The 26,046-nt window shown below is 65.3% G+C and overlaps 1 protein-coding gene across 2 annotated transcripts; it reads left to right on the forward strand.

Moving 5' to 3' along the window:
• Positions 1-597: 597 nt before the first annotated feature.
• On the forward strand, positions 598-24,479 carry PIK3C2B (phosphatidylinositol-4-phosphate 3-kinase catalytic subunit type 2 beta). 2 transcript variants are annotated; one of them, XM_076358013.1, is made up of 33 exons: positions 598-626; positions 9,176-10,159; positions 11,916-12,016; positions 12,173-12,327; positions 12,495-12,615; positions 14,889-15,000; positions 15,108-15,187; positions 15,268-15,331; positions 15,572-15,718; positions 16,026-16,059; positions 16,380-16,575; positions 17,544-17,666; positions 18,532-18,699; positions 18,882-18,993; positions 19,072-19,214; positions 19,864-20,052; positions 20,183-20,276; positions 20,381-20,475; positions 20,552-20,732; positions 20,829-20,936; positions 21,023-21,115; positions 21,239-21,368; positions 21,640-21,776; positions 21,904-22,073; positions 22,249-22,405; positions 22,501-22,610; positions 22,735-22,936; positions 23,069-23,193; positions 23,271-23,388; positions 23,591-23,672; positions 23,770-23,876; positions 23,961-24,089; positions 24,165-24,479. In XM_076358013.1, exons 2-33 carry the CDS (start codon positions 9,248-9,250, stop codon positions 24,351-24,353), a joined length of 4,884 nt encoding a protein of 1,627 aa, XP_076214128.1. In that variant the 5' UTR covers positions 598-626; positions 9,176-9,247; the 3' UTR covers positions 24,354-24,479. The 2 variants fall into 2 exon arrangements, with proteins under 2 accessions (XP_076214128.1, XP_076214129.1); XM_076358014.1 differs by lacking the exon at positions 24,165-24,479 and having other exon boundaries at positions 23,770-23,880; positions 23,961-24,063.
• Positions 24,480-26,046: the final 1,567 nt, after the last annotated feature.

A 26,046-nucleotide genomic window follows, 5' to 3' on the forward strand; every position in this document is an offset into this window, starting at 1 on the left:
CTCTGGGGACCAGTAAGAGCACCCCGGCCCCAGGGGGGTGGGGTGGGGTGGGGTGGGGTGTCTCAGCACTGTCCTGCAGCTCCCCGGAGCGCTACAGAGGAGCCACCCGTACCCCTGGAGGTACTAGCCCAGCGGGAAGCAGCTGGAGGTGGGTGCTGATGGGGACCCCAGCGCCGCCCCCGAGGACGGGGCTGCAGCGTTTTGGGGAGGTGGAGGGGGCCGGTGCTGCGGCCGGGGCGGAGGAGCAGGAGCGCCTTATCGCCCACCGACCGTCCCGCCGGCAGCGGGGGATGCGGGGGGCAGCCCGGGGGCTCCCTGAGGGGAGCTGGGAGCGTCCCGGGGACACGTAGGGGGAAGCCGGGGCGGGAGGGGGAGCACCGGGGGCTCGGCGGGGGCCAGCCCCGCCTCGCCCCCGGCCCCCGGCGCCGTGCAATGCGGCGGGCCGCCGGGAGATGGCCCCGCGCCGCGCTGCGCCCCCTCCATTGTCCGCCGCCGCCGCCGCCGCCGCCGCCGCCGTGCTCCCTCCCTCCCCCTCCCGCCGCCGCCGCCGCGGCGCGGCCCCGCCGCCGCCCGGCCCCAGCCCGGCCCGGTCCGCCGCCGCCGCCGCCGCAGCCCGCTCGGAGCAGGTAGGGCTGAGCCCCGGGGGGAGCGGGGGAACCACGGCGGGTGCGGGGGGGGACGGGGACGGGTGGTGGGAGCAGGCCGGTTCCTCCAATGAGCGGCTCGTTCCGGGTTTTTCCCCTTAAAAAAAAAAAAAAAAATATTTTTTATATAGATAGATATAAAGAATTTCACCTCCTGGGAGGAGATGTGGGAGCTCCAGCCGGGTCGCGCACGGAGCTGCTGTGAGTCGCTTCCCCAGCGCTGCCCGAAAGCTCCAGCCCAACCTTGTGTTTTTCCAGCACTGAAAACCCCCAAAAGCCCCGGGGCGGCGGGGGGGGGGGGGGTGTCCCGGGCGCTGCACCCCCAGGGCACGGTGCGGGGTCTGGTCTCTTGAAATGCACCGTCGGGCGGGGGGGGGGGGGTGGGGGCGGAAAGTTGGGTTATTTTTATGAGCAGAACAATGAAACGGTCCCCATCAAATTGCAAAGTTGCCCGTCAGCAAAGTAGAGAAGCAGGGCTGGGGTTTCTGCTCTTTCCCATCATGTCAGAGTCCCCCCGTCGGGACAGGGATGGGGACAGGGACAAGCCAGCGCTCGTGTGCGGCCGGGAAGGGTCAGCTCGTCCCACCGAAGCCACGGTGCAGGCGTGGGCTCTAGGTACGGTGCGTGGAGGCGGAAAGCACTTCTGAGGATGCTGGGCATGCTGCAGCGAGCTGCGATGCTCCCTCTGCTCCTGCGGTACAGTGCTCTGGATCCTGAACTTGCAGAAATGCTCATGCATGTATTTAACAGTAAACTCCAGAGATATGCGCGCTATTACCCCTAAGCAAAGGAGATATATTGACTTAACCGCAGCTATTCATGTGTATAAGGCCAAGCACGAATGTAATTGTTCACAGGATCTGGGCCAGGGTGAACTAGCACCAGTGTGATCAAGAAAAATCAATCTTTTCCTCCCAAAGCGGGAGGGACGGGGTAGCAGGGAGCTGTGAGGTGAGGGAAACCTGCCTGGCAAATGGGGCACCCGGCTCTCCCGGGCTAACCGCCCCGGCGAGGCGCCTGCCCCACCTCGCCTCGGGAGCACCCTCCTAAATACCAAGGTGAAGCGAGGTTGGGGAGAGGATCCGCGTCGCTGCTGGGAGCCGAAAGGAGCTGCCTTTCCAGCCCAGCAGCCATGCAGCCAGGCGCCAGCCCTCCTTGCATGCTGCAGTGTAAGTAGGTGCTCCGTGTGCGTGTGCGAGCGTTGCCTGGATGCACACTAAGGATGTGCGTGCAGCCGGTGCACGCCGGCACCCCGGGCTGTGGGGCAGGGGAGGTGTGTGCGAGGCCGGGGTGCCGGTGAGGCTGGGGCTTCTGCGGTCCTGAGCCGTGGGGAGGGACCACCGGGGTTGTAGCAGCAGCAGCATCCACGGCCCCGTCCCAAGTGAGGTGTTTCCCTGCGTGTCGGGTGCTCTGGAGGAGCTGCGTGTGCCTGGCCCGTTTCTGTGGTGTGTCCTTGGGCTGCAGCTCTCTCCCACGGCATGGAAATCTTGCAGGCAGAGCAGGGCTGAGCAGCCTAAGGAGTTGGTTCCCATTGCAGACTGGGCTGGTTCTGGCATGCAGCGTGGGGCCACCCAGGCCCCCTGAACCCCAACAGGGTGCTGTGGGCAGGGGGGTGCACCCCAGCTGCCTCATGTCTTCAGTGCACCCCACCGGTTCAGTGGCGGGAGCATCTGGGTCAGGGAGAGCCCCATGGCAGCGGGGAACAGCCCTGTGGAGCATGTGGCATGGATACAGCTGCAATCACAGCAGCAGGATCTGTCCCCTGAGGCTCGCCCAGACCACTGGGCTGCTGGACAGAGGGCAGCGTGGGCAGGGAGGATGGCGCGCTGCCGCTTGCCAGCCCATCCCAGCTCTGCCGTGCAGGCAGGACTCTTCCCCTGGATGCTGGTGCGGCGGGATACACCGAGGCCGGGGAGGTGCCTTGCTTTACATTGCTCAGCTGTCCTGAGCGTATGTAGGGCTCCAGCCCCTCCTTGCCTAGCTGAGCCCCCGTGCAGGCTGTGCATGCAGGATCGCTGCCAGCAGGCTGGTGTGCAGCTGGGTGCACGTACACCCGCGCCATCGCGCAGCTAGCCACACCGCGCCGGGCGCTCGCCGCGGAGGAAGCCAAGATTTGCATAGGAGCCGAGTGCCAGAGCTGCCGCGCCGGGGAGAGCCTGACCGCCAGCATCCCCCAGGGATGCCGAGCACCGAGAAAGCCTGGCCCTGGGGGTGGGCGCTGGGCGCTGGAGCAGCGAGGGTTGACTAATTTGGAAAGTCTGACCGTGGGTGTGCCCCGGGGTCGGGGAGCGGAGGAGGCGCGGGGTGTCTTGGCCCAGTCGTCAGAGCTGCTGTGGGACCCGGAGCTGCCGTGTGGGAATGTCAGGGAGGACGCAGCGGTGGGTGGCTTTGCGGAAAGGTCCCACCCTCACTCCTCCCCGCGCCCCCATCGCTTCGCAGGTGCTGGGTGAGGTTCAGCATCTCCTGTGCAGCTGAGCATGTGGCTGTCACACCCTGCTGCAAAGGGGGGCTCTGGCATCCCCCCACCCACGCCGCCTCCTGCCCCACGCCTGGCTGAGACACTCCATTGTCCCCACTGTGGACTCAGCTCCCACCGCGCGGGGCTCTGGGTGGTTCCTCTGCAGAGGTCCCTCCTTCAGCTGCCTCGAGTCGCGGGCTTTCCCATCCCAAACCCGACCCATCTTCCCGGGGCAGGATTTCCTCCCAAGGGTGGAAATACGTAGAAAAATGATGGAAGAGCCTTTGGCATCAGCCAGCTTCACATCCTGCCTCCTCCGGAGAGCTTGGACCGGACTGGACTTTGCTCTGCTATTAATAGGAGACGTATTGGCTTGAAGAGGAAGAAACTCCTGCCGTAAGGGAACAGGTTGGAAGCGAGTGGCACTGGTTGTTTTCAAGGTGTTCGCTCAGCTTGGTGTGTGCGGGACGGCAGCTGCCTGGTTTTATTTTGCTGCACATAATGAACTGGCTGGATCCTGCAGGTCTTCACGTTGCAGTGGCAAGTGCTGCAGATCCGCCCCGGCGATGGGAAGCTTTGGGGTGCATGGAAGGAGTCGTGTCCTTCGTGCCCAGCCCGCGGTGAGGGCGGCTCCTGGGGAGTAAAGCAAGGCCGGAGCCTGGTGCAGGGACCCCAGCCACGGGGCCGGATCCTGGGGGACAGGGATGAGCTCCGGGCCCTTCCTACCGCCCTGCTGAGAAATGTTGGTGACAGCTCCTGGTGGGGGGAGCCAGCTCCAAACCCCCTCTGGAAACCAGCCGGTCAGCACCCGGGAGCGCAGCCCCTCGGCTTTTGGAGTTCGACTTTTTGTCTGCAAACTGGGGAAAACAAATAGAGTTGCTTGAAAATGTCTGTCAGGATCGGTCGGGGGGGGAATCATGCTGGTTTTACTGTGAGCACTTCTGGAGTGTTAGTTCCGCTGGGTTTTGGGTTGACACGGTGGTGTTTCAGCAGTGCTGAGTGTGGCTCCAGGAATGAAACGCTCTGGGTTTCAGTTTCGTTTTTCAATGACCTTTGAGACCAGGTTCCCCTTCTGGAGCTCCAGTTCCAAACTGGGATGAAAATTCTGCATTTTGCTGTGTCGAAACACCACCTGGAGACCCACCCAAAGGGCTTTCCTTGGTCGTGTCGTTGCCTGGGAGGTCCCAAAAGGCCCCCTTTCCCTCCCATTTCGGAGGGGAAGAGGAGAATTGAGACCAGAGAGTTTCTTCTGGAGCGGGGGGAGCTGGATCCTGCCTGCTCTGGAGGGTGCTGGAGCTCGTGGGGGGCCCTGGGAACCTGCCCCCCCATGCCATGAGCCTGGGGGCTGTATGAGACGAGGGGCTGGCTCTGCCTCGCAGATACAGGAGCAGCCCTGCTGCCGGAGGGCGGCCCCAGGGTCCAGTGTGTCAGAGGAGCTTTGTCACCCCGCGAGGTGCTGTGACTTGCAGCGGGAGCGACGGCACGCAGCCGGGCTGTGCCATACCGCCGGGAGCTGGGTCCATGTCCCCGAAGCGGGGAAGCCCCCGCCATCCTCCTGGCCGGGCAGGGGCCGCTCCGGTGGCTGGGAACACGGCGGCTCGCCCTGTTCAGCAGGAGCAGCAGGATGGATGGATGGACCCGCAGCCCCAGAGGTGAAGGCTGGTGCTTTATCCTTCTCATGGCCGCTCCTCCCTCCGCCGCATTATAAATGGGTGTGAATTGTCTCCTCTGATAGGCATAACCTCCATCCCCGGCTCCCACACCCCGGGGAGGTGCCCCTCCGGGGCTTGCTTTGCTTCCTCGTCCTCAGATGTTTGATGTCTTCCCAGATGCTTTGGACGTTTCGATCTGCTCCCAACGCAGCTGCCTGCGAGGGGGAAGGGAGGGGGGGAGGGATGGGGAGAGCCGGGGGTGTGCAGCGAGCCCCCGCCGGCCACGGTGGCTCTGCCCTGGGCTCCCGTCCCTGGGCATGGGGAGGAAGGGCTGGCTGCGGCGTTTGCTCCACCATGGGATCCCGTAGGACTATTTTCTGCTTGGCTTCCCTCGTCCCTCCCTGCGCCGAGCAGGTGCTGCTCAGCTGCCAGGAGCAGGGGCGGGCGCGGGGTGGCTGCAGGCGGTGCTGAGCTCCCCCCCCGGGTCCCCCCCAGCCTGCCCCAGTCCTCCTCGCCCTCCTCCCAACCTGATGCTCAGCTCTTTGCACAAGGGCTGGGATCATCCCTCCCTGTCTCACCGACGCTGGGTGTGGGGACAGGGAGAGCCCTACGGGGAGCCCATGCATCCTCTGCCCCAAAGCCCTGCAGAAAGTCTGTCCCCGAGAGCCACTGCAGAGCAGGACCGGCTGGTATGGAGGGATTTTAGGGGGCTAACGGAGCCCTGAGCCCTCGCGGCGGGGACCTGACCACTGCCGTCGGTCTGGGCTGCTCCTGGGTGGGTCCGACCATTTTGGTATTTGAAAAATAAACTCCGCGGGATCACGCAGGCGTGAAAGCCTCACCCCAAGCCTCCCTTTCCTTCCCATCCCGGGAGGGTGCCCCAGGGCGTGCGGAGCCTGGGGGGGGTGTTGGCTAGGCTGGCAGGCAGGGTGTTGATGCTGGGAGCTGGACGAGGGGCCATGCTGCGACCAGCAGATGCTCTGAAATCGTGTTTAAAAATGCGAGAGGTTCCCGAAAGAGGATTTGGAGCTGGTTTTGCTTCCCTTTGGTCTCAGCACTGATGTTCTCGAGGGCTGTCCCTGAGAGGAGGTTGGCTTCGTGCACCTGGGCAGTGCATCGATGGGGAAACGTCCCTCCGCTCTGCTGATGTGGCCATACAAAGCAGAGCAGCGGTTGCTGGTGGGTTACACGAGGGATATGGTGCCTGTGCGTGGCTCCCTGCAAGGCTGCAATCTCCCTTAGGGGGCCATGCTGGTGCAAATTATGAAACAAAATGTGTTAAACCATAATTCAGGGCTTAGGGCAAAGGGTTTCCAGTGGACAAGTGGTTTTCCCTCCTGTGTGCCTCCAGCTGAGCCGTGTGCTGCAGCCACAGTAACTCAGCACAGCGAAGCATTTCTCTGAAAGGTGGGATCCCAAACTGGATGGGTCTCCCGAGGCTGACGTGACTGTGGCAAATGCCAGGAAATTTAAAGTCAGAAAATTATCCCTATGTTATTATTAGTAGTATTTTAAAGAGGAAAAAAATCTGCTTGTCTCTGCTTCTCTGGAATTCGGCTCCTGCCTCGGGAGCTCCCATGCTGAGACCTAACCCATGGCTCGCGGTCCCGGGTAATTTTTGTAACAGGCTGCTGGGGGGAGAGAGGCGTTTGGTGGAAACGCAGGCGGCTGTGCACCAAACCCCCAAGAGCAGGAGCCGTCAGCGGCACTGAGGTGCTGGTTGAGGATCGGTCCTGCCCTTGGCCGAGGACTTGGAGGGCGACCGGGAGAATTTGGGGCACTTCCACGTGGGTTTGCATCACCTCGGTCTGGCTGCTGCGCCAGCTCCGGAGGGAAGGGGCCGAGCCGCCTGCTCAGGGATGCTCGTGGTGTCCCCAGCCGAGGTGACGTCCCCCGGGTTGCATGCAGCCCCCCCCCGCATGGCTTTCTTCTGGCTGATGTTGGCACCGCGGGGTTGCTGTGCCCGGCACAAGCTGAGCCTGCCTCCCCATCCCCATGTCCCGGCCTCTCCGACGGTGTCCGCCGGGCTCGCGGCGGAGGCAGGACCAGGTTTGCTGTTGCTGCCCCGGTGCGGGTCCGGCTGCATCCCCTCGGCACACACGGGAGCTTCGGCTCGACCAGGCGGGAGCATTTCTCTGCTCAAAACGTCAGCAAGTTGCAGATGCTTCTCTTGGAGACAGGAATGGGTTTGTGGCTTTGTCAGCCACAAAAATCGGTTTGATTTTATTGCTTTTGGGTTAAAAGCAGATTTTCTTTGTTCAGCTTCCAGAAGCCCAGCACTGCCAGCTTTTGGGATTTCTATTTTTCCGGGAAAAGCCCATGGCTGCCAGCAGAGTCCAACATGCCGGGGAAGAGAACGTTTACAGCCTGTCCTCTCCTGAAGCCATTTTTCCAGTTAGAAGGCACAAAGAAGCTGATTGAGTGAGGTGCCCGGCCAGCCTGGTGTTGGGGGGGCCGAGAGGGGACCCGTGCCGGTGCGGGGGTCAAACCCGCCTGGCTCACAGGGAATGCATTTGCAGCAGGCGAAGCCTGGGCCGGGCTAATTAGCAGCCATCTGGTCCTGCACGGCCCCAGGGTCAGGAGGGCCCGTTTGCCGGTGGGGAGGGGGTGATGTGTCTGGGGGGGCTGCCGCGGGTGATAATCAGCAACCGGGCTGGGAAGGTACGGCAAGGACCAGCCTGGTGATGATGGTGATGCTCCACTGGGTGCTGTGTGCCGCAGGAGGGTGGTCACTGGCATGGCCCAGGCTGGAGGTGATTGCCCCGTGCCACGGGGGGGGATGTGGGGGGCACGTGTCGTGCCAGATGGGCTCTTCCATCGCTGGGGGTCAGAGCAGGCAGCGGCGGGCTCTGCCAGTCCTCTCCCCGCTCCTGCACTTCGTGGTTAAGGGCTTTCCTGCTCCGCAAGCGCAGGCTCCCCCCACCATGGGCACTGAAGGAAGGTCCTCGGGTTCAGCGATGCCCGCAGCCCCCAGCAGCGCTTTCCAGCAAAAACGCTTGCAATCACCGGGAAGGGGCAGTTGCAGCCTTTCGCCCTAAATCAGAGCATCAACCAGAGCCCTGCGTGGTGCAGAGCAAGCGGTGTGGGGCAGAGGAGAGCCCTGAGTAGCAGAGGTCCCGTGTCCTCCCCGTGCTGAGGCTCGTGAGCCAGCCCTGGCCCGAGCCTGAAAACACTCAGCTGCCTCTCGGCTCTAGAGATTTCGAGTGCCGGCCGTCTCCAGGGGCTTCAGGCTCGCTCCACTCTTCTGTTTAATATCCACTTTGTTATTTATTTTGCTGGGAAGGGAAGAGGAGGTGAAACATCCTTCCCCAGGGAGCGTGGTGCTGGCCGGGCAGAGCAGAGCCCCCCCTGCGGTCACCGCCCTCCGCGGGTTTTGGTCGGGGGCCAGGGAGCGGTTTCCAGTCCGGCTGTTTTGCCTCTCTGCTCATGCAGCTGAACGCTGCAAAAAGCTGGGTTTGGAGGCTGTGAGCGCCGGGCGCTGTGGAGAGGCTCGGAGGGACCCGCAGGTCCGTTCGAGAGGGCTGGGGCTGCCAGTGGTTATTAGAGCAGAGCGTGATGCCTGGGTCCCCATCACCGTGCCCCGTTTCTTGCTCGCTGAAGCAGTCCGGGCTGGTCGGTGCTGGGGAATAGCAATGGGAGCCGGTGAGCAGCGGGCGCTCCTGGCTGTCCCGGGCCATGCGCAGTTCCCTCTGCTGAAACGGGGTTTGGGGACGGGACGCTGTGGCCCTCAGGCAGGGAGAGAGCAGCGTGCTGCCGGGTAAAACCCTCGGGACCAGCCACGGGAGGTTGGTACCTCGCTGCCCTGGCTGCTGCAAACTGAGTATCCTCTTCCCCGCGGGCACGGTGCCGGCGAGGGGGGCAGCAACCCTGTCTTGTCCCTTCCTTGCCCTTCTCTCTCAGCTTTTTCTTTGCTTCAAAAAGCCCTAGTTTTGCTGGCAGAGGCTGTCTTTTTCTGCGATGGCCCCGAGATGAGCAAGGCAGCTCAGAGCCATGTCCTAGGCACGCCGCTGGAGCATCGACACCACTGTGAAGCCCATGCCAAGGCAGGCTCCCTGCGGCAGCGGGGTTGCAGGTTGAGTCAGCCCCAGCTGCAGGCGCTGGCCCCACTGCCCTCCCCGCTCTGCATCTTATTTTTTCCTCGGGGAAATACGTTGGGCTCCAGCAATAGCCCCAGCAGCTGCTGTGGGGCCAACCAGCCCTGCCTGCGCTGCCTGACTGCTGGCCATGGGGTCCTGGGGGGGCGGGCAGCAGCAAAATCTTCATTTAACCCATCGCACTGCTGAGCCCCTAAACGTTTCCTTTTTTCCATCGCAGAGAGGAAGGGCTGTACCACGGGGCTGCTGCCAGCCCGAACCTCTCTAGCTAACCTTCCTTATCGTAGCCTGCCCAGCCGTTAACCCTTGCCTTTCCCCTCCGCCCAGGTGGCCGGCGGTGCAGCATGCCTTTCTCCTGACCCCTGAGCCCGGGAGGAAGAGGTCCTGGTCCCCAGAGAGATGTCCGCCACGCGCGGCAATGGGGAGCACTGGAAGTCCCTGGAGTCGGTGGGCATCAGCCGGAAGGAACTGGCGCTGGCGGAGGCGCTGCAGATGGAGTACGACGCGCTGTCCCGCCTGCGGCAGGACAAGGAGGAGAGCCGGGCCAAGCAGCGGGGAGACCGGCCCCTCATCTCCTGGGATGACCCCGCCGAGAGGAACGGCTGCGACGGCATCAAAGCAGCACGTGGCCTCTCCGGCTCCGACCCCACACTCAGCTACAACGTCCCGGTGGTGCCCGAGGGTCCCCCTGTGCCCGGACCTCCCCCTGGCCCTAGCCCGCCCCGGCCGGACCCCCAGCCCTGGCTGAAGGGACCCCTGGCTGGGGACTACCTGTACATCTTTGAGGGGTCGGGGGGGGACTTCCTGGGGGAGCCGCTCAATGGCACCTCGCCCCACGACGGCGGGGGCAGCTCCCCCAAAAAGCTCTCGCCGCCCCCGTTGCCCCCCCGGCACCCCCTCTGGAGCTCCCCCGAGGGGAGCCAGCGCTCGGGGAAGGGATCCCCCCCGTCCTCCAAAGGACCCCAGCCCAGGGACATCAACATGTTCTCAGCGGCCCACGAGCGGCCTCACGGCAAGCTGCTCGGCCGCCGCATCTCCGAGGAGGACCCCTACGGCATCGCCGACTACAGCGGTATCAACGACGCCATCACCTGCCTCAACCTGAAGTCCACATACGAGTCGGAGGTGCTGCGGGAAGCTGCCCGGGGCTGGAAGGAGGGCAGGAGCATCTTTGAGAAGGAATCGAGTGGCAAGCCGGTGGCACGGAGCAAGACCATGCCGCCCCAGGTCCCCCCGCGGACATACGTCTCCCGCTTCGGCAACCGGAAGAACTTGGCACCAAACAAGAACCGCAGGATCTCCATCGACCCGGTAAGAGGTTTTTCTCTCCCTGCCTTAGAAGTGGGGCTGGGATGGAGCCGAGGTGCTGGGGAGAGCTGGAAACGCAGCACCGAGGTGCGAACGGGGCTGTGGGCGCCTGCGGCTTTGCTGCGTTTCCTTTGCTCCGGGTTGGTTTTATTTGTCCCATCACTGGGGCTCCTCAGAGTCTTGTTTGTGCATCACGGTCAGAGGCATCTGCGCCCTGAGACACTGTCTCTGGGGGTTAATAAGACCTTTCCAGATTGCGCATCTCCCCGAGGGGTGCAGGATCACATAGTCATGGCTAAAACCCTCCAGGGCAGGTGAACCGGGCCTGGGAAGCCAAGCAGAAGGGCAAGTCCCACCTGGTCATCATCCCGCTGCCGCCGAGCAGGCGGGATGCTCTGTGTGCAGCCGTCCCGAGCGCTGCCTCCTCTCCGCGCCCTCCTGCCCAGACACCGCTGGGGCTGCCCGCAGCCTCGGAGGGCACCCTGGCCATCGCTGTCACCCCGCAGCCAAAGCCTGGTGCCCGCAGGAGGGCATGGGCAGTGCCTGGCCCTGCGGCTGGCTCGGCACACGAGCACCCTGCCGTGCCGGGGATGCAAGCGCGGCCGTCTCCGGAGGCCCCGCTGTAGGTGGTTTGCAGCGGGCTCGTGTCCTGCCAGCTCACGAAATGTCACAAGATCCTCCAGGAAGAGTCGGGAGTCTCCTCCCAAGAGCTGAGTGATCGCTTTCCTGTTCGGCTTGCAACGTCCTTTCCGATCCCAGCTCCCTTCTTCCCTCCGTCGAGCAGCGAGCGGGATATCTCCCCTCTGCGCACGGAGGCACTGGGGGCTCCTGGCGCTGCCGCTGTCTCTCCGCTGGGGCTGCCAGGTCCCTTGTCCCCGCCGGGGTGCCCATTGCAGGGGCAGAGCCCTGGCTCTGGTGTGGCTCATTCTGCCTCCAGCAAGCGGAGGAGATAAATAACCAGAAAAGTCGCCTTCCTCGTGGGGTCCCCCCTCCCCAGGGAGCGAGGGATGCAGCTGGGGACCGCTGGTGGGGGCTACGTAAGTCACTCTCAGCTTTCTTGGTGCCAGAAACTAATTATAAAAGAGCATTAAAATTGTCTTTAGCGGCTGCTGTGTTCTCTGCCTTTCTCTGCCTCCCGTTAGGGTTAATTGCTCTGACAGTGGGGCCATTGTTCCCTGCGAAAGAGCAATGGAGACCCCGGGATCCCCACGAGCGGGGCGGGGGGGAGCCTGGCACCGCGGTGCCGCCTGCCCTGGCACCGTGGCAGGAGAGCAGCGTGCGGGGCCGGGCACGGGCAGGGCTCTGCTGCAGCATCCCGGTGGCCTGGGGACGGTCCCTGCCTGTCCTGCAGCATCCTCGGGTCCGTCTCTGCCCATCCCTCGTCTCCGCTGGGGAATCTCCCCGCTGGGGCTTTTGGAAACCGCCTGGAAATGGCCGGTTTTGTGGGCAGGGGGCTGGGGGCAGCGAGACCTTGGGCGTCCCTTCTCCCAGCCGTGGGGAAGGTGCTGGTGCAGACGTGGGTGATGCGTCCTGCGGCTGGTGCCCGCCTGGCCCAAACCCCTCCTCTGCTGGACCACGTCCCCACCGCACTGCTGCAGAGCTGCTTTTCCTCCAGCTGCAGCAACGCCGGGGCGAGCAAAGGATCTCCGTGCCCGGTGCTCTAACGGGGGGATCCGGCAAACCCCGGCCCGGGCGGGCGGTGGGCTGGAGCCCCCGGGGATGCTGCAGCCAGCTGATGGGCTTGTGCTCTGCCCCGTAGGTTGCCCCCCGGCCACACTCCTTCGCCAACGGCTACGAGCTCTTCGAAGTCTCCGAGGAGCGGGATGAGGAGGTGGCTGCTTTCTGCCACATGCTGGATGTGTGAGTACCCGGCCGTGCCCGAGCCCTTCCCGGGGCTCTCGGTGCACCCCGAGGCTGGAGCATCCCACTGCAAAATGCCCCAAAACAGGCGGTTTTTGGGGGGTGGGGCAAAACCCAAAGCAGGGCAGCATCTCTGACCTGTCCCTGCCTCCGCAGGCTGCGGTCTGGCTACAGCACCAAGGACTATTCCCTCACTGGCTTGGTGTGGAGCGCTGTCAACCTCAGCCCCGAGCAGCTGGGCCACGGCGTCAGCCTGAAGGTGACGGTGGTGTGTGACAGCCTGCGGGAGCCCCTCACTTTCACCTGCGACTGTAAGTGTCCCGTGCCACGCAGCCGCTCGCCCGTCCCCACTTGCAGCAATCAGGGGGGACCCGGGGTGATGTGAAGCAGGGACAGACCCCAGCAACACCTGGGTGGAGGATCTGGGGGGGGGTCCCACCATCCCCGGGGCTCAGAACGCTGCTCCCTCTCCCCGCAGGCTCCTCCACCGTGGACCTGCTCATCTACCAGGCACTGTGCTACACGCACGACGAGCTGCACACCATCGACGTCGAGGACTTCGTGCTCAAGGTCTGCGGCTTGGAGGAGTTCCTGCAGAAGTGAGTGTCGGGGGGGGGGACACACACACACATGACACAACTCAGGCATCCCGGGGCTCACGCGCTCGGCCGTGCTCGCCCCGTGCGTGGCCTCAGCCGGGTGTGATGGATGGTCAGGGCTGATCCCAGCGTGCACAGCGGGAGCCTCTCCGCTCTGTTTCCTGCCTCCCGAGCTGCAGCAATGCTCTTGCCAAAAGCAGCACGTTGGGAGCATCTTTCCCAGTGGCAGGGTATCTGTCACGCTGACCCCCACGCGCCTGGAGAAAGGCCTGAAAACCAGGGAGCTGCCAAAAAAGCTCTTTGGAGGAGTATTAATAACAGCTGTGTCACTGAGCGGAGCGGCAGAGCCCGGCTTCTCCCAGCCTGCTGCTTAAATTGCGGGAGAAGGTGGAAAAGGGACATGCTGGGGGGAGTGGGTTTGGGGGTGACGGGAGCATCAGGGCTGCGGTAGGCTCCCTCGGCTTCAGAGCTGGGGATGGGTGATGGGGACTGAGACCTGCACAGATCCCTCCTTCCCTCCCTGCCTTGCTGCCTTTCCTGGGGGAAAGCTGCGCTTCCATAGGGGTTTTGGGGTCTGACGGCTCGGGAGAGCTCTCTGCAGAGGAAGATGCAGCAGCCACGCGTGCACAGGCACACACCGTCCTTCCCGGCGGCTCGGTGCAGCGAGCCAGCTCCCGCTGCTGGAGAGCTGCCCTGAGCCTGGCCCTGCCGCGGGAAATCTGCGGGAGCTTTGCCACGGCCTCCAGGAGCTGCCGGTTTAGGCCCTAAAGGGGCGGCTGGGAATTGCTCAGCCCGGGAGAGCCTGCGCGGCACCCGTGCGGAGGGCGAGCGGAGCCCAGCCTCCGCTCCTGGCTGCCTGGCACGGCTGCCTGGAGGGGTTATTCCCATCAGTGCTGAGCCCTCCTGCTGCCGAGCAGCCCAGTGCACGTGTGTGCATGTGTGCACGTGTGCACGTGTGCTTGCACGCAGCAGGGGTGCAAGCTGTTAACTAGCCATGGGTACAGCAGCATTCCCATATATCTGACCCCAGCAAACCTCTGCTGTGGGTGGCTCAGGGCTGCAGGGGAGCACCCAGCTGTAGGACGGATCGAGCCAGCTTGGAGGGCATTTCCCAAAGGGATGAACCTCCTGCTTTTTTGGCAGGGAATGGCATCCTGGGCATGGAGTGGGACAGCCCGGCCCCGGTGAGCGTTTCCCCGGGAGCCGGTGCGGGCAGGCACTGCCGTATCTCCTGGGGCCCTCAAAGGACCTTTGAGAAAGCCCTGGGACATAAAGCCTTTTTGTCACCGATCTTTTCTTTCCACATCTTCCCCCGGCAGAGGAGATGCTGGAAGTGTCAAAACCCTCTGTGTGGAGCCGGTTGGGCCCTTGAGCTCTGCAAACCAGCCTGAGCTGCTTGTCACTTGCTGCCCGTTGGCTTTTGCAAGGCGCAGGGGGAGGCAGGACCAGGCAGGGGTGCACAGGATGCCTGTGGCCCCGTGGGCGCGTTGCTGCCTGTGCAGCTGGCTGCGGGCAAGGTTTCCTGCAGCGCCTTCCTCACGCGCCTCCTCCCCGTCCTCCTGGCCACGGGGCAGGACGCGGCACTGGTGGCCACGTGCCGATCGGACTCTGTGTCCCTGTCCCCTGCAGCCCCGTGAGCCTCTGGGGGTGCCTCTCCCAACCCCCCCCCGCCGCATCCTGCCATTGCAGCTCCATCCTGCCTGGAGCCTTCCGCACCCTCTCAGCACCGTGCCCATGGCTCTGCCGTGCCAGCCAGGGCTGAATCAGCTCATTCTCCCTCGCAGCCTGCAAAGAAAGCGGGTCTGGACGGCGAGCTCTGCGGGTCCCGCTCCAGGGGGGCTGCCCGTGGCGGTGGGGCACGGTGAGATCAGGCTGTCACCCCCCTCTCCAGGGCTCACCCCAGTCCCGCTGTCAGCCACAGCATCCTCTGGCTCCTCGGGTCCACGCTCTGCTTCCCACGCATCATCGGGCAGGTCCAGGCATGACGGGCTCCTCCACGCCCGCTCCCGGCTCCGTCGCGCCGGCTGGGCCAGGCACGGCTTTTTGGAGGGTGCAGGGGAAGGAGGGAAAACAATAGCTTATTCTTTAGGTTTCCTAGCGCAAGCTACCCGGTGCCATGAATGTCCATTTGCAGGCGAGGCGGCTGTGGCCAAGCCCCAGCCAACGCTGCCTGGCCGTGGGGCGTTGGGATGGGGCATCCCGGGTTGAATTTCGGGGTATCGCATGGGATGGAGAGGGGCCGCGGGCTCAGCATGCCGTTTCTGTCCCTGCAGCAAGCACGCGCTGGGCAGCCACGAGTACATCCAGCACTGCAGGAAGTTCGACATCGACATCCGCCTGCAGCTGGTGAAGAGGAAGGGGGTGCGCAGCGACCTGGCCCGGACGGTGGGTGCCCGGGTGCGGTGGGCAGCACGGGGATGCCCATGCCACCTCCCTGCTGCGGAAGCACCCGTGCGCGGCCGAGCTACGGCACAGCATCTCTCCATCTCCAGGCAAATGATGACCAGAGCCCCTCCACCCTCAACCACTACATCCACCTGCAGGAGAGACCCATCAAGCAGACCATCAGCAGGTAGGGGGGACACAGCGGGACCGGTCCCCCACGCCGGGTACCCGCCTGGCCAGGGCTGAGCTCTGCTCTCCGTCCCCTAGGCAGGCCCTGAGTCTCCTCTTCGACACCTTCCACAATGAGGTGGATGCTTTCCTGGCAGCTGAGGTGAGCACCAGGGATGGAGGGGGCGTTTTTGGGGCCACCCTGTCTATTTGCTGCAGACTTTTTCCCCTTTTCATTATGGGGCTCTAAGGATGCATCAGAGAAGGGGAAAGGCCGTGAAAGTAGGGGAAACTGAGGCACGGGCTGGTGCACCTCCCCATGCATGGTGTGTGGGCTGCAGGGAGCAGCCCCTGCCCTCTCGGCTGCCTGGGGGTCCCACATCAGCCCCCCTCTGCCCTCCAGGGAGACTTCCCGCTGAAGGCGGAGCGGGTGATCCAGTCGGTCATGGCCATCTGCAACGCCCTGGCTGCCGTGGAGTCCCAGGAGATCACGGCAGCCCTCAACCAGATGCCCCCCTGCCCCTCCCGCATGCAGCCCAAAATCCAGAAGGTAAGTGATGGGTGCCGGGGGGCTGGTCCTTGGGGGGTGCGGGACCGAGGGGCTCGGCTGGGAGGCGCAGAGGGGAAGCACATTTTCACATCTGACTTCTTTCCCTCCTTCCTCCCGCTGTACCACGTGGAAAATTCCTCAATAGCTGGGAGCAGGCAGCTGCCTGGCCGCGCTGCCTGCTCCGGCAGCCGAGGAGCCCGGGCTGGTTACGTAAAGCGGCTGGCTTGGCGAGCTGCTCCCTGCCGACAGCGCGGGGCTGATTCTGATGGTGCTCTTGTGGTTTCTTTTTTTTTTTTTCCCTCAACAGGATCCAAATGTTCTGGCCAAGAGGGAAAATCGAGGTATTTCTGTTCTCTTCCTCCCCTTTTGGGCTCAAGTTCTTGGTGCTTTTAATCCTCAAACCCCTCCCCCTCAATTATTAAGGCCAAAAATGTGTTTGAAACCATTCTGGTTAAGAAAAGAGGGTTTCTGGAGGCAATGGCTGTTGTTTCTCCCCGTGAACTCAGCAAAATGGGAAGCCTGAAATTCTCCCTCTCACCCGCTTTGTCCCGGGGGAGCCCTGGGGTCCCTCCAGCATCCCGACCCCAGCCCAGAGGGATGCCGTGGGGGGCAGCGGGGCCGGCAGCCACCCTGTCTCACCCCTCTCCCACCTCCCCTTCAGAGAGGATCGTGGAGAGCCTGACGGCCGCCATCCTCAACCTGGTTGAGCTCTACTGCAGCACCTTCAATGCCGACTTCCAGACGGCCGTGCACGGGAGCCGGGAGCACGGCGTGGCGCAGGAGGCTCGCCTGCTCTCCTGCCCACTCTCCTTCACCGTCTACGCCACCCACCGCATCCCCATCACCTGGGCTGCCAGGTAAGGGCAGCTGTCTGGACCTTGCTCAGCCTCTGCCTGCCCGTCCTGGGGCTCGCACCCATGTTAAATACACCGTAGCAGGGGTGTCCCTCTCCTGGGTGGCTGAGGAATGTGTCCCTGTCCCAGATATTCAGCAGGCATGGAGGGAATAAGAGCTAACCCACCCCAAGCCTCCTGAAGGGCAGGAATATGGGGATGCTGGTGCTCGACGGGCGGTGAGGGATGCTCAGAGCCAGCTGATGCTGGAGCCTCTGGGTGTGAGCGGGTGGGATGGTCTCTGCCATGCTCTCCCATCCCAACCCCACGAATCCCCAGGGCTGCAGCATCACTCCCGGGCTCGCTGTCGCCCTGGGGATGTGACAGATGGCCCCGGTGCAGCGGGGCTGGGCTGCCCTCGCCCCACATCGGCAGCGTGCTCCTTTGTTAGGTGCCTCGGTGCCCGTACCCGCTTTTGGCCCCGCGCGGGGGGACAGTGGGGGTCCGGGCGGGCGGCAGGAGCCTGCCGTGGGGAGGGCATGCGAGGCAGCGGCGCCAGCAGCAGCCGCCCCGCCGGGGACCCCTCGCCTTTGTCCTGTCCTTAATGTATTCCCCCTGGTGACTGGCTCCGAACAAAGGGGGTAGCCTGGGAAATGCCGGCATCCCCTGACCTCCGGCGCCCCGCAGCCCTCCCCGGATTGTCACTCGGCACCTGCCACATGGCAGGGCCCCCCCGGCAGCCCCCCGTGTGATGGTATGCATGGTGGCATATGGTGATGGGGACGGGGGCTCCTGGCTCTGCGCTCCCTCCCCAGCGCAGCCCCCTTCCCAAGCCCAGCCTGGGGAAGGCACAGAGGGGCAGCACATCCATCCACCCACCCCGCTGGCGTGGGGTTTGCCCCACGGCAGGGTGAACCCACCGGGTACCGGCTCCCCTGCCTCAGGCAAAGTCCCCCCAACCCGGCTCACGGCTCCCTCTGCTCCCCTTGCAGCTACGAAGATTTCTACCTCTCCTGCTCCCTCAGCCATGGCGGCAAGGAGCTGTGCAGCCCCCTGCTCACCAGGAAGGCCCACGTCTACAAATACCTCTTCCACCTCATCATATGGGACCAGCAGTAAGGCAGCACCCCGGCCATGGGGCGGGTAGGGGGTGCCCGGTGCCATCCCCTGCCTCCTCCTCCCCTGCTCCGGCGGCTCGTCTCTGCACCTCTCCACAGTTTTTGGGTGTTGGAAGCCCTTGTGTCATCCCCAGGAATAGCACCGGCCCCGGCGCCAGCCCTGCCCTCCCCAGACCTGTGTGTTTGCACCCGGGAAAGGGGATCTGCTCCAAAAATAGACCTGGGAGCAGGCAGGGAGGCTGTGCCGAGCCCTCGCCATGCCTGGCATTCACAGCACCCAAGGAGGTGGGGATGGGAAGAGGATAATTTTAGAAGGTGCCAGTGCCCCCCAAGGACAGGCACTGAGCGGCCGGCGGGACGGCGGGGAGCAGAGTCGTGCCGGTCCCCTCCGCGGGGCAGTCCCCTGCCCGTGCCCACCTGTGGGTGGGATGTAGCTGCCACCCTGGGCTCCCCGGGAGCATCGGAGAGGAGCCTCAGCCCTGGGGTCCCGTGCAGCCCCCCCTGGCTGCGGGACGAGGTCAGTGTGCAGTGGGGGCCTCCCATGGCGGCCCCCCTGCCCCGCGGTCACCTTCCCGGGACAGAGAGCAGCAGGGCTCCCCGGTGCCGGGAGAGGATGGGGGTACACAAGCAGCCGGCTCTCCCCAGACCCGGCTGCCTCCCACGGGGTGTCTACCCATGACGTGGGACCTCCGTCCCATGCCGGGGGGCACGTGGCACCCCCAGTGCCAGCAGCAAAGGTGTTTGTTGGGCTGGGCTGTCCCAGGGCACGCTTGGCATCCCAACGCAAGGGGCTGGCTGGTGCCGCAGGGCGCTGGCAGCGCCCGTCCCCAGCATGGCTGAGCCACCGGCTGCTCTCTTGCAGGATCTGCTTCCCTGTCCAGGTGAACCATCTGCCACGGGAGACGCTGCTCAGCGTCACGCTCTTCGCCGTGCCCGTCCCGCCCCCGGGGAGCTCCTCTGACGCCAACAAGCAGCGGCGGGTCCCCGAGGCCCTGGGCTGGGTGACCACCCCCCTCTTCAACTTCAGGCAGTACGTGGGGTGTCCTACCGCGATGGGCACGGCGAGGGACCATGCCAGCATCCCCAGAGTGGGGCAGGAGGGTCCCCAGCACCTTGGCTCAGCATGGGGACACCATCACTGCAGCGGTGCCACCCTCCTGCCCCATCAGAGCAGCCCCCAGTGCCGGGCTCTCACCCTGCCTTCTCCTCCAGGGTCCTGACCTGCGGGCGAAAGCTCCTGGGCTTGTGGCCGGCAACCCAGGACAATTCCAGAGCCAGGTCGAGTGCCCCCAACTTCAACCAGCCTGACAGCGTCATCCTGCAGGTGCGTCCCAGCGGCGGGGGGTCCCGGGGCGGGACACACACACACGTGGCCCCCGCTTACCCTCTGCTTCTGCCCCAGATCGATTTCCCCACCTCTGCCTTCGAGGTGAAGTTCACCAGCCCGCCGGCGGCCGAATTCAGCCCCAAGTACGAGTTCGGCAGCCTGGGAGAGGAGGACCAGCGCAAGCTGCGGGAGGTGATGCAAAAGAAATCGCTCTACTGGTAAGCAGCCCGGGGGGGGAGACAGCATCACCCTGCCACGGGGACTCTGCTAAGCTCCCCCCAGCCCTGCCCCGGCATGCACGGGGGGGATCTAGGGGCCTGACCCTGCCTCTGGCTGCCAGCGGCTGGGGATGAGGCTGGAGTATGGCGTTTGGCAGAGCTGCCTGCCCGCAGCTGCCTGTCATCGGTCCTCCTGTGCTCTGCCCTCCCCGGCCGCCCCACTCTGGGGAGGGTCTCTCCAGCCACGTCCCCCCCAGCGGGGACAGCTGCCCAGCCCCTCATCCAGCCCCGCACGGCCGAGCCGGCCAGAGTCCTCTGGCGCTGGCTATAAACGGGAGGATCAGGTGTCGGCAGCTGCGCCGGGATCTGCTGTGCAGGACGGTGCTGACGCTCCTTGCAAAATGCCCGGGGTGCACGGCCAGCCCGGCCGGCTTGGGGGTCCCCGGGCAGGGGGACAGCCAGGGCCGTCCCTGCAGCAGCTCAGTCACCCCTGTGCACGGGTGCTCGGGTCCTGGCTGTCCCTTGGGGCACGGGGTGCAGTGTAGGGACGGGGTGCCCCGTCCCCAACCTGCCAGCCCCATCCCATCCACGCCGTCCCCTCCCTTGCCCCGAGCCTGAGCCGTGCCCCCCGTCCCCCCCGCTGCCGTAGGCTGATGGACGCCGACCGCAAGCGGCTGTGGGAGAAGCGCTACTACTGCCACGCGGCGCCCGGCGCGCTGCCCATGCTGCTGGCTAGCGCGCCCAGCTGGGAGTGGGCCTGCCTGCCCGACATCTACGCCCTGCTCAGCCAGTGGACCTACATGAGCCACCAGGATGCCCTGGGGCTCCTGCACGCCACGTAAGCCACCGGTGGGCTGCGGGTGCCACGGGGATGCATGCTCAGGCACCGCTGCCCTCTCCCTGCCTGCACAGGGAATGGGGGGAGGATGCTGAGGATGCTGTCCTCATGACGCCTGTCCCGACTGCAGGTTCCCGGACCAGGAGGTGAGGAGGACAGCCGTGCAGTGGATCGACTCCATCTCCGACACCGAGCTGCTGGACTACCTGCCCCAGCTGGTCCAGGTGCGTGGTGGGACCAGGATGTGGCATGGGGTGCATGCCAGGACCAGGACTTGGCATGGGGTGCATGCGGATCCCGCTGTGCCCCAAAACTGTCCTCCCTCCAGGCCCTGAAATACGAGTGCTACCTGGACAGCCCGCTGGTGCGCTTCCTCATGAAGCGAGCGATCTGCGACCTGAAGGTCACCCACTACTTCTTCTGGTGGGTTTGGGGGGGCCGGGAGCGGCGGGGGGGACCCTGGGGCTCGCCTGACCCCGTGTGCCCCTGCTCCGAGCAGGCTGCTGAAGGACGGCCTCAAGGACTCCCAGTTCAGCATCCGCTACCAGTACCTGCTGGCAGCTCTGCTCTGCTGCTGCGGGAAGGGGCTGCGAGAGGAGTTTGACCGGCAGTGCCTGCTCGTCAGCACGCTGGCCAGGCTGGCCCAGCAAGTGCGGGACGCCGCCCCGTCCGCACGCCAGGTGGGTGCCGGGGTGCTGGGAGGGGGTGCAGGGGGTTGCCGGGCTGTGTCTCAGCCCCCCGTCCCATGCCCACCCCGTCCCACGCCCACCCCACAGGGCATCCTCCGCGAGGGGCTGGAGGACGTGAAGCAGTTCTTCAAGGCGAACGGGTCGTGCCGGCTGCCGCTCAGCCCCAGCCTGCTGGTGAAGGGGATCGTGCCCCGGGTGAGTGCTGGAGCTGGGGGCGTCAGGGGGCTCCTCTGCCCGCACCCGGCTCGCCCTGACGGGCTGCGCCTTCCTCCCCGCGGCAGGACTGCTCCTATTTCAACTCCAACGCCGTCCCCCTGAAGCTCTCCTTCCAGAACGTTGATCCCCTTGGGGAAAACATCCGAGTCATCTTCAAGGTGAGCCCGTCCTCCCAGCGATGCCCAAACCCCCGGCACAGCTGCCCCAGCCCGCGTGAGGCTGGCTCGGCTTCGCCCCCGCCGCCCCCCCGGCTCTGATGGCTCTCTCGCTGCGGCTCGCAGTGCGGCGACGACCTGCGGCAGGACATGCTGACGCTGCAGATGATCCGGATCATGAACAAGATCTGGGTGCAAGAGGGGCTGGACATGCGCATGGTCATCTTCCGCTGCTTCTCCACTGGCCGTGGACGAGGTAACCCGGCATCGGCGTGTCCCCGGCGGCATCAGGCCCCAGGTTGCGATGCTCTCGGGCTGTCGACGGCACGGGAGGTCCTGGGGCTCTGCTAGAGAGGAGCTGCTGCGAGTAGCTGTGATCCACCTTCGGATCTGATCCCACCAGTCCATCTGTAGGAACATCAACAGTGATGGCTGGGGAGCGGCTGGGCTGGTGGCGAAGGGGGGCTGGGGCCTCGGTGCCCCCCGGGCGGGATGGATGTGTCTCACCCTGCTGTCTCGGCTGCCAGGCATGGTGGAGATGATCCCCAACGCCGAGACCCTACGCAAAATCCAGGTGGAGCACGGCGTGACGGGCTCCTTCAAAGACCGGCCGCTGGCAGACTGGCTGCAGAAACACAACCCCGAGGAGGACGAGTACGAGAAGGTGAGGAGGAACCTGGCAGGGTCCCCACTCCTCATGCCCCCCTCTCCAGGGACGAGACCTGTCCCCTCCCAACGTGTCCAGCCTTTCTCCATGCCTGGTGGCTCCATCTCTCCCTCCCTCCTCCCAGGCCGTGGAGAACTTCATCTACTCCTGCGCCGGCTGCTGCGTGGCCACCTACGTGCTGGGGATCTGTGACCGGCACAATGACAACATCATGCTGAAGACCACTGGTCACATGTTTCACATCGACTTCGGCAGGTTCCTGGGCCACGCACAGATGTTCGGCAACATCAAGAGGTGAGAAATGCCTCCGGCATCCCCTTCCCCCTCGCCTGGGCTCATCCCTGCAGGACTGCGGCTCTTTAGCATCGGGGTTCACCCCGATTTCGCCGGGTGAAATCTCACGCTGTGGTCCCAGTGGTGGGTGACCCCCCAGCCCTGCTCACTTTCTGTCCCTGCTTCCCCGGTGCAGGGACCGGGCGCCGTTCGTTTTCACTTCGGACATGGCGTACGTCATCAACGGGGGGGACAAGCCCTCCAGCCGCTTCCACGACTTCGTCGACCTGTGCTGCCAGGCCTACAACCTGATCCGCAAGCACACCCACCTCTTCCTCAACCTGCTGGGGCTGGTGAGAGCCGGGGGGGCCACACACCCTTCCCCCCCAGGCACAGCAGAGGGGTCCTCCTGCCGCCACCTGCCCTCACCCCCTGCCTTGCCTCCCAGATGCTGTCCTGTGGCATCCCCGAGCTCTCCGACCTGGAGGACCTCAAGTACGTCTACGATGCCCTGAGGCCGCAGGACTCTGATGCCGATGCCACCACCTACTTCACCAGGTAGAGGACATGGGTGGGTGATGGGGCAGGAGAGGATGGAGGGAGCCCATGGAGGGAGACACAGGCACCAGTTCGGCACGCTGACGGGCTCCTCCGTGCTGAACACGTGGTGCCCTCATTGCAGGTTGATCGAGTCCAGCCTGGGCAGCGTGGCCACCAAGCTCAACTTCTTCATCCACAACCTGGCGCAGATGAAGTTCACGGGCTCTGACGCCCGCCCGACCCTCTCCTTCGCCCCCCGCACGCACACCATCAAGACGTCCGGCCGGATCCGCGATGTCTTCCTTTGCCGCCACGAGAGGGTCTTCAACCCCAACAAGGGCTACGTGAGTGGGGACAGTTGGGGACATGCAAAGGGACAACTCAGGCGGTTCTGTCCCAGTGCTCCTTCCTGGCCCCATATGGGCTCGGGGCACCCCGCGGTCCCCATCCCACATCGCAGCCCCATCTCCTCGCAGACCTACGTGGTGAAGGTGCAGCGGGAGAGTCCGGGCGAGGTGGCCTTCGTGCAGCGCACCTTCGAGGAGTTCCAGGAGCTGCACAACAAGCTGCGCCTCCTCTTCCCCTCCTCACTGCTGCCCAGGTACCCCCGCAGACCCCCAGCAGACCCCCGGGGCTCCCCGCCGCCCCCCGGGCTTTGCTGAGTGTCCGTCCCCGCAGCTTCCCCAGCAGGTTCATCATCGGGCGGTCGCGGGGTGAAGCTGTGGCCGAGCGGCGGAAGGAGGAGTTGAACGGCTACATCTGGCACCTCATCCACGCGGCCCCCGAGGTGGCGGAGGTGCGGAGCTGGGGGGGTCCCGGCGGGGCGGATGGGGGCCTGCTGTTTCCCAAGAGGTGGGGATGGTGCCGGGGATGCCGACGAGGTGGGAAAGTGCTTGGGGGCCAATGCACCACGTAAAGCATCGGCGCGTGCACCGGTCCCGAATGGCAGGGGACATGGTCACCACTGTCACTGCTAACGTCGCCTCCTCGCCCTGCAGTGCGACCTTATCTACACCTTCTTCCACCCCCTGCCACGGGACGAGAAGGCAGCTGGCACCAACCCGACCCCGAAGCCGGCAGGTAGGGGGGCTGGCAGCAGTGCCGGCAGCCGGCTGGCACCGCACGGGGCGATGGCGGGGGGCTCCCGTCCCACCCGCGCCCCTCTTCTCCTCTCCAGATGCCACGTGGGCTCGGCCCCTGGGGAAGGTCGGCGGGGAGGTGAAGCTCTCCATCTCCTACAAGAACAACAAGCTCTTCATCATGGTGATGCACATCCGGGGGCTGGTAGGTGCGCGGCGCCCGGCGGTGGCGGGGTGGGGGTCTGCCCCACTGCCGGGCTCACAGGGTGCCCCCCGCTCTGACCCACAGCCGCCGCTGCAGGATGGCAATGACCCTGACCCCTACGTCAAGACCTACCTGCTGCCCGACCCCCAAAAAACCACCAAGAGGAAAACCAAAGTGGCCCGAAAAACCTGCAACCCCACCTACAATGAGATGGTACGTGGGATGGGGATGGGGATGGGGGGGTCTGGGGGGGCCATGGCTGAGGGTCTGCCCCATTCTGCCCCGCAGCTGGTCTACGATGGGATCCCCAGGGGGGACCTGCAGCAGCGGGAGCTGCGCCTGAGCGTGCTGAGCGAGGAAGGCTTCTGGGAGAACATCCTCCTCGGGGAGGTCGGCATCCGCCTGCGGGACCTGGACCTGGCCCAGGAGAAGATGGGCTGGTTCGCCCTGGGATCCCGCGGCCATGGCACCCTCTGAGGTCCCACTGCCGGGGCTGGGGACCCACGGCACCGCTGCGGCGCCTCTGCCCGCCCTGGGATGTGCCTGTAGGGACCGGGTGCTGACGGGCGCTGCCGCAGGCGTCTTCTTTTTTTAAGTTTACCTTGTGTCAAGGGAGCAACGCGGGGAGGGAGGGGTAGGGAGGAGTGGTGGGGCACTTCGGGGGGGTATTTCTTCCTTTGGGATATCTGTATTTTAATTTTTTTTAATAACGAGTAGCGTGCGGCCGGGCACTGGGGCAGAGAGGAGAGGGGAGGCGTCGCGGAGGTTCGCTTTGGGCTGGGGGTGCGTGTACCCGCAGAGCCCCGGGTACATCTCCAGCCAGGGGCTGCCTGCCTGGATCCGGGCAATTCCCATCCCGGGGAATCCGCTCCCAAAGGAGAGCGGTGCGGCGGGGCTGTGCATGGAGCCGGTCCTATGTGGCTGACCCCCCGCAACGCCACGGGAAGGGGACCGCCAGCCACCCTTCCCATCCCCGTGCCGGCGGGGACATCCGTCTCCTCATCTGCCATCCGGCCCCGGAGCCGGGGACGCCTGCGCAGGGGTGCGGGCTTGGTGCCTGTGGTGCTTTGTTTACAGCGAGAGCTCCGTAAACGGACGAAATGTTTCTCAGGATCGAGAATAATGAACTTAACCTTTATATTAAAAGTTTTAAATATTGTATCTAGTGGGAGGTGGAGGGGGGGGGAGCAGCCCGGCCCCGCCGGCGGCTGGGGCTGCGGTCGGGACCCTCCTGCCTGTAACACGGCGGCGTGAAAATAAAGGAGATGAAACGCACGGGGTGGCGCGTGGGCCCTGCCCGCACCTCTGCCCGCACCTCTGCCCGCACCTCTGCCCGCACCTCTGCCCCCACCTCTGCCCGCACCTCTGCCCCCACCTCTGCCCCCACCTCTGCCCGCACCTCTGCCCGCACCTCTGCCCCCACCTCTGCCCGCACATCTGCCCGCACCTCTGCCCCCACCTCTGCCCCCACCTCTGCCCCCACCTCTGCCCGCACCTCTGCCCGCACCTCTGCCCCCACCTCTGCCCGCACCTCTGCCCGCACCTCTGCCCCCACCTCTGCCTGCACATCTGCCTGCACATCTGCCCGCACCTCTGCCACCTCTGCCCGCACATCTGCCCCACCTCTGCCCGCACATCTGCCCGCACCTCTGCCTGCACATCTGCCCCCACCTCTGCCTGCACATCTGCCCCCACCTCTGCCCGCACCTCTGCCCGCACCTCTGCCCGCCACAGGGCCCAGGAGGCTGAGTCCTGGGGGGACGGGGACGCGGCTCCCTCCGTCCCCAGGCCCCATCCCCTTGGCACAGGCGGGGACCCCCGCCCCCGCCAGCTCGTCTCCCCAGTAATTATCCCCCGGCCACCGTTAACCCCGTGGACTGACGCAACGCACCCGCAAATGGCTGATTAACGCTAACGGGGGGAGGGAGGGGAGGGGGTGCGGGCAGCCGGGTGGAGCAGCCCCGCGGCCCCAAGAAGCCGCTCTCCGGCGGGCCCCGGGCGGCTGCCCCCGCCCGCCCTGTCCCGGCTCATGGCGGCCTCGCCCGCCGCCGGCGCCGGGCCCCCCCCGCCCCGCCCCGCCGAGGACCCCCGCGCCGCCAGAGGGGGCGCTGCCGCGCGGCGCCCGCCGCCCTCCGGCTGATGCAATCCCCACGCGGAGGGAGGGGCGGGG

The sequence above is a fragment of the Aptenodytes patagonicus genome, chromosome 22 (genome assembly GCF_965638725.1).
Source record: "Aptenodytes patagonicus chromosome 22, bAptPat1.pri.cur, whole genome shotgun sequence".
Taxonomy (NCBI): domain Eukaryota; kingdom Metazoa; phylum Chordata; class Aves; order Sphenisciformes; family Spheniscidae; genus Aptenodytes; species Aptenodytes patagonicus.